We start from the raw sequence: 12,214 nt of genomic DNA, 5'->3' as shown, positions 1-12,214 counted from the left end.
TCTATCTCTGATTCCATTTAATTTACTGTCTATGAGAGTGGCCACGTCGGAAAATGTGCCGCACGTGCGGTCAGAATAATCAATTAATCATTGCTCCACACGTGCATATCTGGTAATCAGTGAAGATATGATTAGATCCGCCGTCCATTCAATCGATCGGATCTTCTAAAGCGACTGTTATCGGGTCTAAGTATCCGCTATGTATCCGATAAGGCAGTCTTATCCACTGCTCTCGTCAGGATAACGTCGATGCGGTTTTAGGATTGAGACAAAAGTTTGATAAAGTCACCCCCATGCCCAAAAATCACCTCTACTCTGATTTTTGGTTGGGGATTCAATCTGATCGATTGACAACGACACAATAGCCGATCTACCCAGGTAGATTGACGAGATAGTCGATTGACGACCGATGCCGTCAGGTTCAGACGGTCTGATCGGATCACACAATTGAGGTAGATCGATCGAGATAGACGAACAGTGCAATCTGTGATCGGATGGCCAGGATCGAGGTAGATCAATCTAGATACCCGATCTTTGTAGTATGCGATCGGACGGTCAGATCTGATCCCTCAATTGAGCTAGATTGGTCAAGATATCTAATCGATGCAATCTTATGATCGGACAGTTGTCTTGGATCTCACAATTGGGGGGCCCAGCGAGACGTAAAATCAAGTATCAGATAAGACTTCCCCCAGCTGGGTTTTCGCTTGTCAAAGATCGGCCGGATTAAATACCTTTCTCGGCCTTTTGACTAAGACAGTGTAGAACTACTCGTGTACGACACGAGACCAAAGGACGGACGAGATCGGATGGGCCCGCGGGCACTTGATAGATCAGTTCACTTCTCTACCTCTACCCATCTTGCATTTTCTACACAAGATTTGGTTGTTGGGGGGGTGAAAATATCACTTCCGGTTTATCCTCTCTCTGACAACTCCACGTGGACGGATTTCTTTGTTTATTTCTGCGCTGACGTGGATGAAGATAAGACGGTGCAGCTGACTTCTGGTGTGTCTCAATACACACGGGGGGAATACGTAGCCAATTAGATTACTCCACGTGGACAAAGGGAAGGAAATGTCCAGGTGGCGGGTTCCCATTGGCTGGATTAAGAACGTAATCGCCATTGAAAAGCTATTTCGCCGCTGGTTTCTTCTTCTTCTTGGTGTTGTTCTTGTTCTTGCTGGTTTGTGGAGATTTCCTGTGAAGGAATTTCTCTGGAGATCGGCGATGGCGTGCGGTTGATCGGCGGGAAGCGTTGTTTGGGGCTCGGAATCGAGCAGATCGGATCGATTCAAGCATGGGGAACGCGAGCGGGAAGGATTTTGGGGAGATCGGGAACGGCGATCCGTCTGTGCGATCTGAAGTCGATGATCGGGGCGAAGGTAAAGGAAAATGTCGGGTGAGTTCGGCGGAGTCTATGGGGAACACGCCGCCCGGGAGCCCTGGACGGGATCGATCTCCTCTTTTGTTTGCTCCTCAGGTATCGCTTGATCTGTTTCCGTTTTGGTTGTGATTGCGGCTGCGTCTGAATTCATTGGATGAGTTTGTTGTGCCTGAATCTGAATTTATTTTTGGTCTTTATTTATTCGAGCAATAAATTCTGTGATTGTTGGATTCATTGTGGTGTATGTTGTGGGCTTTGGGGATTTGATCATATGTTCGTTTTCTTTACTATGTGACGGAAATTACGCGAAAAAACCGGGTCTTCCTTCGATTTTGATTATTGTACTCTTGGGAAAATTGAAGAGATTTTTCTTTTGCTTCCGGTGATCAGCATTTCTCTATTGTTCAAACCACAAACAAGTACTCCCGTTTAGTCTAAACGGAATGGAAAACGAATGCTTATTGTGGGGAAAGAAGAGTGTGGGGAAAGAAGTAAACGAAATGATTTATTTTGGAGTTCTTTGGATCCTCCTTCCATTTATTAAACTGTTTGAGTGACCTTAGTTTGAAAAAAGATTAATGCCTGCTTTTTCTCTTGCCAGCAGAAACAAACTGTTAGCCATACCCGCTTGGATTTCCTTTTTCCCTTCAAGTCACGCAAAATATTTCAGAGATCCGCAGTAATTGATCACAAAAGGCGCGATAGCTCCAGAAAGTGTTTTTTTCATCTTCTTTTCATATGAAAGCGAGGTTTTTATCCTGAAGAATATTCATCAACTTTTAATTGAAGTACTTGGAATTGAAAAAAAAAGTTATGTATTGTAGGTTTTTTTAGTTGTGGGGAGAGAGAGGAGTGTGAGAGGAGTGTCTTTTTTTCAAGTTTTCTTCCCTAAAATGCCTAAATTTTGCAGAAAGCCGATGAGTAAACTTAATTTTCATTTTGTTGGATTATTTCTAACTTCAATTAAAAAGATAGTGGCGATGAGCTGGTGAATCGTATGCAAAATTTGACGAGTAAAAAGGAGTACGACTTTTTTCCTTTTCTCTCTGTGAGGAGGGAGATTTGGAGAGGAGGGCCTTTATACTTGCAAGTCTTTTATTCCCAAACTGACCAAATTCTGCAGATTGAGACCCAATGGTTAAAGTTTTAGTTAACAGAAGTAGAGTGATGATGAGCCAAGCCAGTTCATCCGATGCAAACTTTTATATGTAAAGGAAATAAATTGTTTTTTCCTTTTTGCTTCTGGTTCCTTAGATTCCAGTGGCTCCAATAAACCGGGCGGTCCACGTCCCAGTTCTGGACCAGACTATGATGGACGACTCAGCCGGCTCTTTAGACCAGCCGCTGGAGAAGGGCATCCCCACCATGATCACCTGGAGCCAGGGCGGTGACCGAGTCTCTGTCGAGGGCTCTTGGGACAACTGGTCCTCCAGGTGAAAACAGAAAACTGTTGACCAAGTCAAAGGGTTGACCAATCCATTGAAAGACTAAATCTCCCCATCTCATCAGTGAAATAAAATTTTCAGGCGGCTTCTTCAGAGATCCGGCAAGGACCACGTCATCATCCTTATGCTCCCCACGGGCTCGTACCAGTGCAGGTTCTTCGTCGATGGCGAGCTCAGAGTCGCCCCCGACCTGGCCCAGCTCTCTGACGAGACAGGCCCAAAAGTCAACATTATTGAAGTCGATGTGGGCCCACTATCCAATTATATGGGGATTATAAAGAGCGTTTGTGGATGCTGACAAAAATCTTTGTCATCCAAAAGCCCAACATTGTCATCGTCTGCAGCTTGCGATGATTTCTTCGTAGTCATCCTGGTTGCAGACAAATAATGATGACAAGTTGTCGTCTTCTCTTATCATTTGAGGCAATGGTGAGACAAACTTGTCACAGTCATCCTCCCTGTTGACAAGAGACTATGATGCTTTCGTCATTGCCATCGTCATCCTGGCGAGGACGAATGACGACTATAGTTCCGGATCGTCCTGGACGTAGACGGACGGGACGGTTTTTTGTCCACCGACAAGAAAACTGTCCCGTTCGATAATCTCGGGACGGTTTTTCGTCCCGTCCAGTCCTCCGGTGACGAATTTTTGTCCCGAAATTCGTCCCGGACGAAAAAAACCCATTTTATATTTTTTAATATATTAATATAGATTTTTCTAAGTATTTTAAGTGAAATATGGAGGAGAGAGAATGCAATTGGACATATGTACAAATAATTCTGAGCGGTGTCAGTTTGCACGCGTGAAAAAACACAAGGACCTTGATGCATAGCGATGCCACATGGCGAGATCTCAACCATCGGATGCGAATCCGGCGGTTTTTTGTCCACATCCGTCCGTCCATCGTCCGAGACCTCTGGACGGACGGTTTTTTCGTCCCATGGGATGAAAACCCCCCATCCGGTGGTCCCCGGGATGAATTTTCGTCCCGAAATTCGTCCATATCCTCGGACAGGACGATTTTTTCGTCCGGGGACGAAAAAATCATCCCGTCTGCATCCCTGAACTATAATGACAACTCATCATCATCATTGGTGATGGCGGCCACTCTGGGAAAACAGGTTGATTTAAAAAACTGCCATTTAAATGTGTTTCTTTTTTTCTAATGTCTTTTTCAGGATTATGTGCCCGAGAATTTGGACACTGTGGCAGATTTTGAGGCGCCGCCATCGCCAGTGTCGAGCTATGGGCGGCCATTCCCAGTGGATGAGGACTTCGCCAAGGAGCCGGCGTTGGTGCCACCCCAGCTTCACCTCACTGTGCTCGGCGAGGCGGCGGTGCTGCCGGCGGCGCCAGCAGCCGTGGAGAAGCCGCAGCACGTGGTGCTTAACCACTTGTACATCGAGAAGGGGTGGACTGCCCAGTCACTGGTCGCCTTGGGTCTGACCCACCGTTTCAAGTCAAAGTACGTGACCGTTGTGCTCTACAAGCCTCTCAGAAGGTGAGACTCAAGACAACTTGTTTTTTCTCGTCTTCTTCGTTTACTGTGAGAAACGGGAAGGACTGTACAGTGCAGTTGCTGTGGGTTGTGGTTGCTGTGGCCGAATTGAGTCCCAGTTTTTCTCTATCAGGGGACAAATGCGTCGTTTCGTAATTCTGAAAGAAGGTACTTATTAGATCGACGTATGCAGAATAATGATAATTCAAGTCATTTTATGAAAAAATTTGACCGGTTAGCCAGCCAGTAAAATTATTTGTAAGTTATGTGCTAGGTACTATGCAGGCCTTGTTCTTTAGATGCCCGGATAGGATTTCTTTGTAATTCTTGATGTTTTATGTGGCTTACTAAGAGTCTTGATCAAGATTCTGGATGAAAACTAAAAAGTTGGTTGCGTTTGGGTTTACTAATAAAACCCGTATTTAGTTTGTGCTAGTTTAACTCGGAATGAAAAAATGTGGAGCTTTAAATCCAGAATATATCGTCGAAATGGTGAAGTTATATTTGTAATCATACTTTTTAGCTGGCTGAGCATCGACTTGTACATTAATCCTTTTATCCAGCCATTTGTTAGCTATCAATCATCATCCATCTACTATTCATACATCAATCTATTATGCGATCCATCCATCCACCAACTTGAAACCAATGTCTATCAACCATCCATCTGGCATCCATAAATCATCATCATTACAGTCATATAAATAGTAAAGTATAATACAATATTAAACTTTAAAATAAAAAATCTAGACCATCTAAATTTAGTTTTAATGCCTAAACTGCCTCTTTTTTGAGTCTCAATCCCTCATGATATTTTTTATATAAAAATTAATGGACCTCACAATGCACAAATAGAGAGAAACTGTTTGCCAAAATTCAAAGGTGTGGATATTTTTCAGACCAAATATTGAGTTTCCATTTGAATAAGTTATCACAGAGGTTATTGATCAAAGGTATCTACATAAATAGTCATCGGCTTCAGCCCGGTAAATTTCTCAAGTTTCTGTTTGAAGTGGGGCTCATATTTTCACTACTTCTCCTTCATCCCAACTTATGTCTTTCTAAGTCTGGACTCTCCAACGCCCATTAGAATCTTTGTTGCCTCTTAGAGAGGATAAACTAGAGCATTAGTTACTTAAGTTGGTCTCGTACTAGTTGGCAAACCTTCACAATAGTTGGTGTGATTATAAAAGACATGAACGAATTTCAAAACAATTTTAGAAGATTCTGGTATTCAATCATGGTTTAAAATTATTGTTTTTTTGTATAAATATTGTAACTCTCAATCTTTTTCATCACCCTCGTCTTCTCTCTTATTACTTCAATCAATTCATATATCGAGTTCCATCTGATGGCGATATCTTCGATGAGAAAGTCTAGTTGAAGGTGCTCGGTAAATTAGACAATTCTAATAATGGTAAATTCCATGAAGTAAGCATTAAACTATAATGATGAGATTTTGAAGCCTGCGGGAAATCTTGGATCATGGTCTGTGAATTTTTTCTTATAATGCATATCGTTGTTATTTGGTCAAAAATATTGTTTTCTCAATTCCAAATGAGAATTTTCACATAAATAAAAAATATTTTATAAATGATATTTTACTCATTGAAATATTTCAGTTTTACAATTTGATGACTATTATTATTATTCAGATTAGAAATGATAATTTTCCGATATGTATATAATAAGTAACGTTAATAAGTCCAGGTATCTACTTCAGTAAGCATTATTTTATTCTACTTCAGGGATCTTTGTATAAAAAAGTTGAGAACACGGGCTAGGTAAATTGTGTAGAGTTACTTGGTGAACCTTGTGCTCCTTTTTTCTAATAAAGTAAAGAGTTTCAGCATTGTTATGTATTTATGGCATTGTCATTTGTGATTACACATACCTAAAAATATAAAAATCAGAATTAACTAGGAATCAATACTGTATTTTTGTTAAAATAAACTTGCATTATGATTGATTCTATAGTACCTCAACTATGTGACTTCATTGGAGATGAATAATTATTTGACATGAGTGACAATTGTCATGAAGGGTTTATTCATTGTTGATGCAATGAAATGTCATCCCAAATATCGACATTTATTTGATGGTATTCCTAGTTCTTATTGTGATAGACCTTTTATCAGCTGGTTGAAGAAAATATTGTAGAAAATACTTTTCTCCAATAGGTAGGAATAAAATCGTCATCAATCTTGAATAACTATTAGTTTTAATGAACTTAAATAAATCATGGAAGTGTGATCGGCTTGACGACTGTATAATATCCATCAGCAACAGTGATGGATATCAAAATAGAGTGTTTGAGAGAGTGAGAGTGTTAAGGAGAAACATAAATAGGAAGAGAGAGAAATCAAACTTTCAAACCCACATGATCTCTTTTTTTAAAATGGTATAAAAATATAGAAAAAAATTACTTTATCCTCATTTTAAAAGTGAGCTGAAATATTTTATAGGTTTATTTTTTCAAAAAAATCAAAATATCAAACCCACATAGTCCCATAATTTTTAAATGGAATGAAATATAGAAAGAATCACTTTACCCTTGTCTGACATATATATTTTTTCTAAGAAACCATTAGTTTTGGTTTGGTTCATATTACAGAAATTTGGGTAAACATATTTTACCAACCAATTTGGTTATACATTTCTTTGAATATATCAAATCTAGAAAAACAATGAATTGTGTTAGAAGTGTTTATACTATAACTATTGAATAGTTTTACTCGTTGGAGAATAAAAACTAGGAAATAAAAAACTTTATGTTATATATATGTCAAATAAACTACTAAATATTATTTTCAATGAAATATATAATGGCTACTCCTGAAATTATACTTGATTGTGGGTTTTTAATTAGTTAGAATGTATGGTTATAGTTCAAGATGCATGATTAGATAAGACCTCGAGGGTAAAATCTAATTTTATGATTTTGTAAGACTAATAAATAAGATGATAGCATGTCTTTTAGACATGGGATGCTTAAACTCACTTAATAAAATTAAGGTAATCCAAATATGGACCTGTTCGAGTGACTCATTAGGCACATTCTCTCTATCTCTCTCTCATATTTAATACGATGATGAAAATACTTCCTCTATGAATTAATAAATTATTCTCGACGTATCTCATGATATCAGAACTAGAAACTTTCTTGTGTGTGTCATATGTCATCATGCTCATCCTATGCTGCCAAACACACCCTGAAATATAGATCTCCCTGTACTTCCACATGTCCCTTGCATTGCGACACACACCTTGCATTGCCATGCTTTCCCTATAGTGTCATGCTTTCACTATTGCCTTGCTGCCTGTATTTCCGTACTTTCTCTACTATCATGCCAGCTTTCTACCCATTTTTCCCTCTCACTCGGGCACTTATAACATCGCTGATATGTTTTTTGCATACCACGACACACGTTGGGCCCTCACATCCACCAATCCACCTATGGTACACCCACACACCCCAAGTCAATCTGATTTTGTTGCATCTTGGCACGTCAAGTAATGTGCCACATTAGCCCATCTTCCCCATCAGCCTATGACACTAACATGTCATCCCCTATTACCTAATGCCACTGCCACATCATCGCTTGATATCATGTATCGCCTACCACGTCACTACCTAAAACTATATGTTTCCTGCCACATTATCTTGGGGTGTGTTAGAGCTCCTCCTTGAGAACTCAATGATTCTTGAGGGAAACAATGGAGATGAAGGTATAGGAGGAGAATGTTTGAAGGGGTGATGGTGAGAAGAGAATACCCTTGAACATATAATAAAATGGGTAGGTAAAAAGCCAATTCTTGCGGGCTAGGGGTGATAAGGTGCTTGTCAAAAGTGGTGAACTAAGAACAAGAGGAATCAATAATTAATGAGAAAGAGTTCTCAATCCCCTGTTATAGGGTTACATACATGTTTCTCAAGGCATGGGCACCCTCCTTGTATGGGAAATTATGAAAGTATGAACTCAAATCAAGTGTCCTAGCTATCTAATTTTTCTAACATTTTTTGAAATTCATATAATTTAAGGGTATTTTGTCTGCTGTTGTGCACCAAACAGGCCACAATTTGCATGGTAGGCCAGTTGTTGAAATTTGGAGTCAATTGGCGGTACAAACATGGCCCGCTGAAGAGGTAGCTTTTGGTAGGGTCACATGGTCCATGAGGCACACATGGGTGTCAAGGAGGCAAGTGATGACATCTCATCGATGACATCTTTGAGCTGATATCATTGTGCTTGTTATGATTGGTATGGTCTCTCTGGTGAAGCCACATGGCGTGCACCAAAAAATGAGAATTCATTGAATTCTTAAAATACACTTAAGTAATAATGATGCCAAAAGAGTAATTAGATAGATGATTAGGGATATAGTTTCATTGTCCTTCTACAAGAAATACTATCAAATCCTAACCCATAAAAATTTGCATGTAAAAATATATGCTATCATCATTAAAATCACAAAAAATTCAAAGTAGGGCTAAGGTGTTTTTCATTGGTCAAGTGTAGGTATATTAAGTTACTTATGGAGTTTTTGGTATTGGGACACATCAGCCTGATCCACAGGTGGCCCAATATACTAGTGTACTGAAGGCCAATAATAATGATAATAATATATTTTAATTTTAATAAAAACAACATTATGTCTGGATTTGACCACACAAAAATACCTTCAAATGATGTCAAAAATTACAAAAAATATAACACATCATGAAATGTATCTTAAATATCTCCTCAAATTACAATCTTAAACCTTAAAGTATTAATAGGGAAATTAAATACATTAAAAAGTATATTTTCTGTATAGATGTCTTTTCCCCCATTCATTAGAATTGATAAATAAATATATATATATATATATAATGTGATTCTACTGTGTTTTATGATAAAATATGATGACAAATGCGTGATTCATGACCTCAAATCCCATGTTACTTGAGGCTTCACTAATCCAAGCTTGGATCAAGTGCAGATTGTACCATCTGGACCCTCACACCAAGTGGAACTTTCTCTCGTTCTTCCTCTTGGGACAACTTTTAATAACCTTTCTCTATGCATCTTTGAGGCAGAGTTGTCTGACCTTCCTACGGAACAATGAAGGACCAGGATTGTTCACCAGCTCAGCTCTCAATGCCATTTTGTCCAAATTCATTTTTTGGGAAAAACTATGGAGAATTAGATGTTAACTCCATTGTTTTTTTAATTTGGACCCTGTATGGTAAACAAACACCCACAGGCCACCGTTTGAGTGTCTTAAGGGGATCTTAGAATTGTCATATACTTTACAGGAAGCCCTACTTTTGTATCACTATAGCTTACTTGCTATGACATGTTTTCAAGGGAGAAATTATTCTCATTTTCTAGGACAAACCATTCACACTCAGAAGGTTATGTGGTTATCTAATCACATAGTCTTGCCCATTACGTGATGACTATATTGAATTCGTGTAGCACCTAGACTAGAGGGAATCCCGATCTTCTTACACCATGGCAAAAATGTGGCTCACGAGATTGCAGTCACCATCACTTGGCCTCCTTAAGATCAACATGGATGGTGCAGCGAGAGTGACCTTGGTGCTGACAATATGTGACAACATCCAGGGCAACCCCACATGGAGCATCATATTTATGCAACTAATAGTTATCATGTAACATAATGTATGGTGTTATAAGATGGCCTATGAAAAGTTTATTTTTTTCTCTCTCAAGGGGGAAAATGTTGACTGGATTGTGCGACTAACCAATATTAAGCACACATGTGTTGACTATTGGGATTTGTGGCTTTTGTCAACAATCCAACTAGATCGTGCAATGGGGTGTTAAATAAAAAAATGGATTGCAACACAAAAACATTAATAATTCTATCATCTTGTGCGGAAAAAAATTCCGAAATTTCTTGGTTCTTTTTATGAGTTTCTTCAAGTTATTTAGATGTCTAACCTCTAGACTTATTTACACAATTTTCAGAGTCCTAGATATCTTCTCATTTCTCCAAAGTCTATGGTTGGAAATTTAATTTCCTCTCCAATAGTCTCCACAAGAAGCAGCAGTCAAGAGGAAAAGAAGGAAAAGGGGCCATTCAAACTGACTCAACCTCCTTTATTGGGTCTATTCAGTTAAGGATCAATTTAATCCAATTGATTGGTTAAGTTTCTGGTTTGTGAGGCGGAAAGCTACACCTCATGTCATAAAATATATAAAGGAGTATGGTACCTCTATCATGAGATATTTCCATCATGGGTCATCATGTATTAATAATTCCTCATCTGTGTGAGACTGCCACATTACTTAGGGCATAATTGACCATAAAACCCTAATCGACTTAGTATTAACACATGGTGAAATCATTAGAGATCCTTCTCTAATATTTCCACTACCCTAGCCAGAGATTTAACAACACCATTTTCCTTGAGTCAATCTTCTCTAATATTGAGGGTGGACGATCCCATATTGGCCACACAATCACCTTTGTGGACTTGGTGCTGCATTTGAGACAGGGTGGTTTGGAGTCCCTTGATTGGAGACTCGTAGATCATACTAAAACATAATCATCCATCCTCAAAGGCGTCTTTGGTGTCTCACCCGATTCATGATAAGTATCATATCATTCAAGGATTCATACATATCAATAAGTGAAGTCTTTTCCCAAAGAGTAACCACTATCAATCCTTGATGTCTCCACACTAATGGGTACATAATCCAAAATACTTGTCCGATGAGTGGGTCAAAAAAGTGTTATTCTATGTGGATATTTCAATGCCTTTTTTGAGTATCTTTTGAATATGAATGTTTTGAACACATATTTAAAGACTAGTGATCGTGTATTATAATCTCATCATTATTCACTTAGTCATTGCATGAAATCATGAACTTCAATTATAAGCATCACACGCACATTATAAGCAATATATATTTTCCCAATAATATAGAAAGAGGCGTGTAATGTGCGATTAGCTTGCATGCTACATATATTTTCAACAGCTATTTGAGCATACTGCTCTTCCTATTCCAATTGAAAGGTCCTACACAAAGAAGATGGGTGAGATCTTGATTTAAATGTTGGTCAAGTTGAAGTTGAAGTTGAATATACTATTGTCATTTTAATGCATCATAAGTTTCTTCTAAATCACCAACCAAATTGCATCTCCCTCTAACACAATGTGTGCACCGACAACAAGTAATGCTAAAAAAAAAGAAAATGACGACCATTTTGGAGGAATAATTGAATTCACTGAACCTGAATTTTACTCCAAGAAAGCATGATATGTATGATACACATCATAAGCATCAAAATCCAAGATGGGTTGAGTAGCCAAGAAGTCATAGAGATGCTGCCAAAGCGGCTCATCTTAGAAGACACCATTATTGATGGGCTCAATAAAAGAGGTGATCAGAACACATGGCATATGAAGTTCATCTTCCATGGGAGAGATTTTTTACTTAGGGAGAGAATCAATGCAAGCCATGTATTGACATTATGAAAAGAGAGATACATAATATAATGCTTGATCAAGGTAAAATTCTACTTACGAGAATAAGGTTCCCTTGACTGCCTAACAAGGTAAAATTCTACTTTTACGTGAATAAGATTCTCTTGACTGCCTAACAAGGTGAAATTCTACTTACGACATGCTTGATGACGTCATTAAGTAAATATACATTTTCAACCCTATGTCAGCAAATGTGCTAAAAAACAATATTGATCGATGAGGAGGGGAACCGATAAAGGAACTTACTGGAATATTGCAACCACTCAAGAAGGATAGCAACCCTCCTTGCTTATCGAAAGCACTGGCAGCAAACGAAGGCATTGTCATCGTCAAAGAAATAATGAGACATTTGGAAAGTGCCATGCAAAAGATCACTAATATC

The 12,214-nt window shown here is 38.7% G+C and overlaps 1 protein-coding gene across 1 annotated transcript; it reads left to right on the top strand.

The window, feature by feature from the left end:
* The first annotated feature begins 1,154 nt into the window (after nt 1-1,154).
* Nucleotides 1,155-4,458, top strand: AKINBETA1 (5'-AMP-activated protein kinase beta-2 subunit protein). The gene is made up of 4 exons (XM_078580430.1): nt 1,155-1,483; nt 2,642-2,820; nt 2,914-3,076; nt 4,012-4,458. Exons 1-4 carry the CDS (start codon nt 1,301-1,303, stop codon nt 4,336-4,338), a joined length of 852 nt encoding a protein of 283 aa, XP_078436556.1. The 5' UTR covers nt 1,155-1,300; the 3' UTR covers nt 4,339-4,458.
* Nucleotides 4,459-12,214: the final 7,756 nt, after the last annotated feature.

This window comes from Wolffia australiana, chromosome 9 (assembly GCF_029677425.1).
Source record: "Wolffia australiana isolate 7733 chromosome 9, ASM2967742v1".
NCBI classification, from domain to species: domain Eukaryota; kingdom Viridiplantae; phylum Streptophyta; class Magnoliopsida; order Alismatales; family Araceae; genus Wolffia; species Wolffia australiana.
The sequence above is the reverse complement of the archived record's forward strand: the minus strand, read 5'-3'. Positions and strand labels throughout refer to the sequence as shown.

Excerpts from the sequence above, each read along its gene's own strand:
- AKINBETA1 (XM_078580430.1), top strand. The coding sequence starts at position 1,301 with ATGGGGAACGCGAGCGGGAAGGATTTTGGGGAGATCGGGAACGGCGAT. Across the intron at positions 2,821-2,913 it reads TGGGACAACTGGTCCTCCAG|GCGGCTTCTTCAGAGATCCG; the intron begins GTGAAAACAGAA and ends TAAAATTTTCAG. Across the intron at positions 3,077-4,011 it reads TCAACATTATTGAAGTCGAT|GATTATGTGCCCGAGAATTT; the intron begins GTGGGCCCACTA and ends TGTCTTTTTCAG.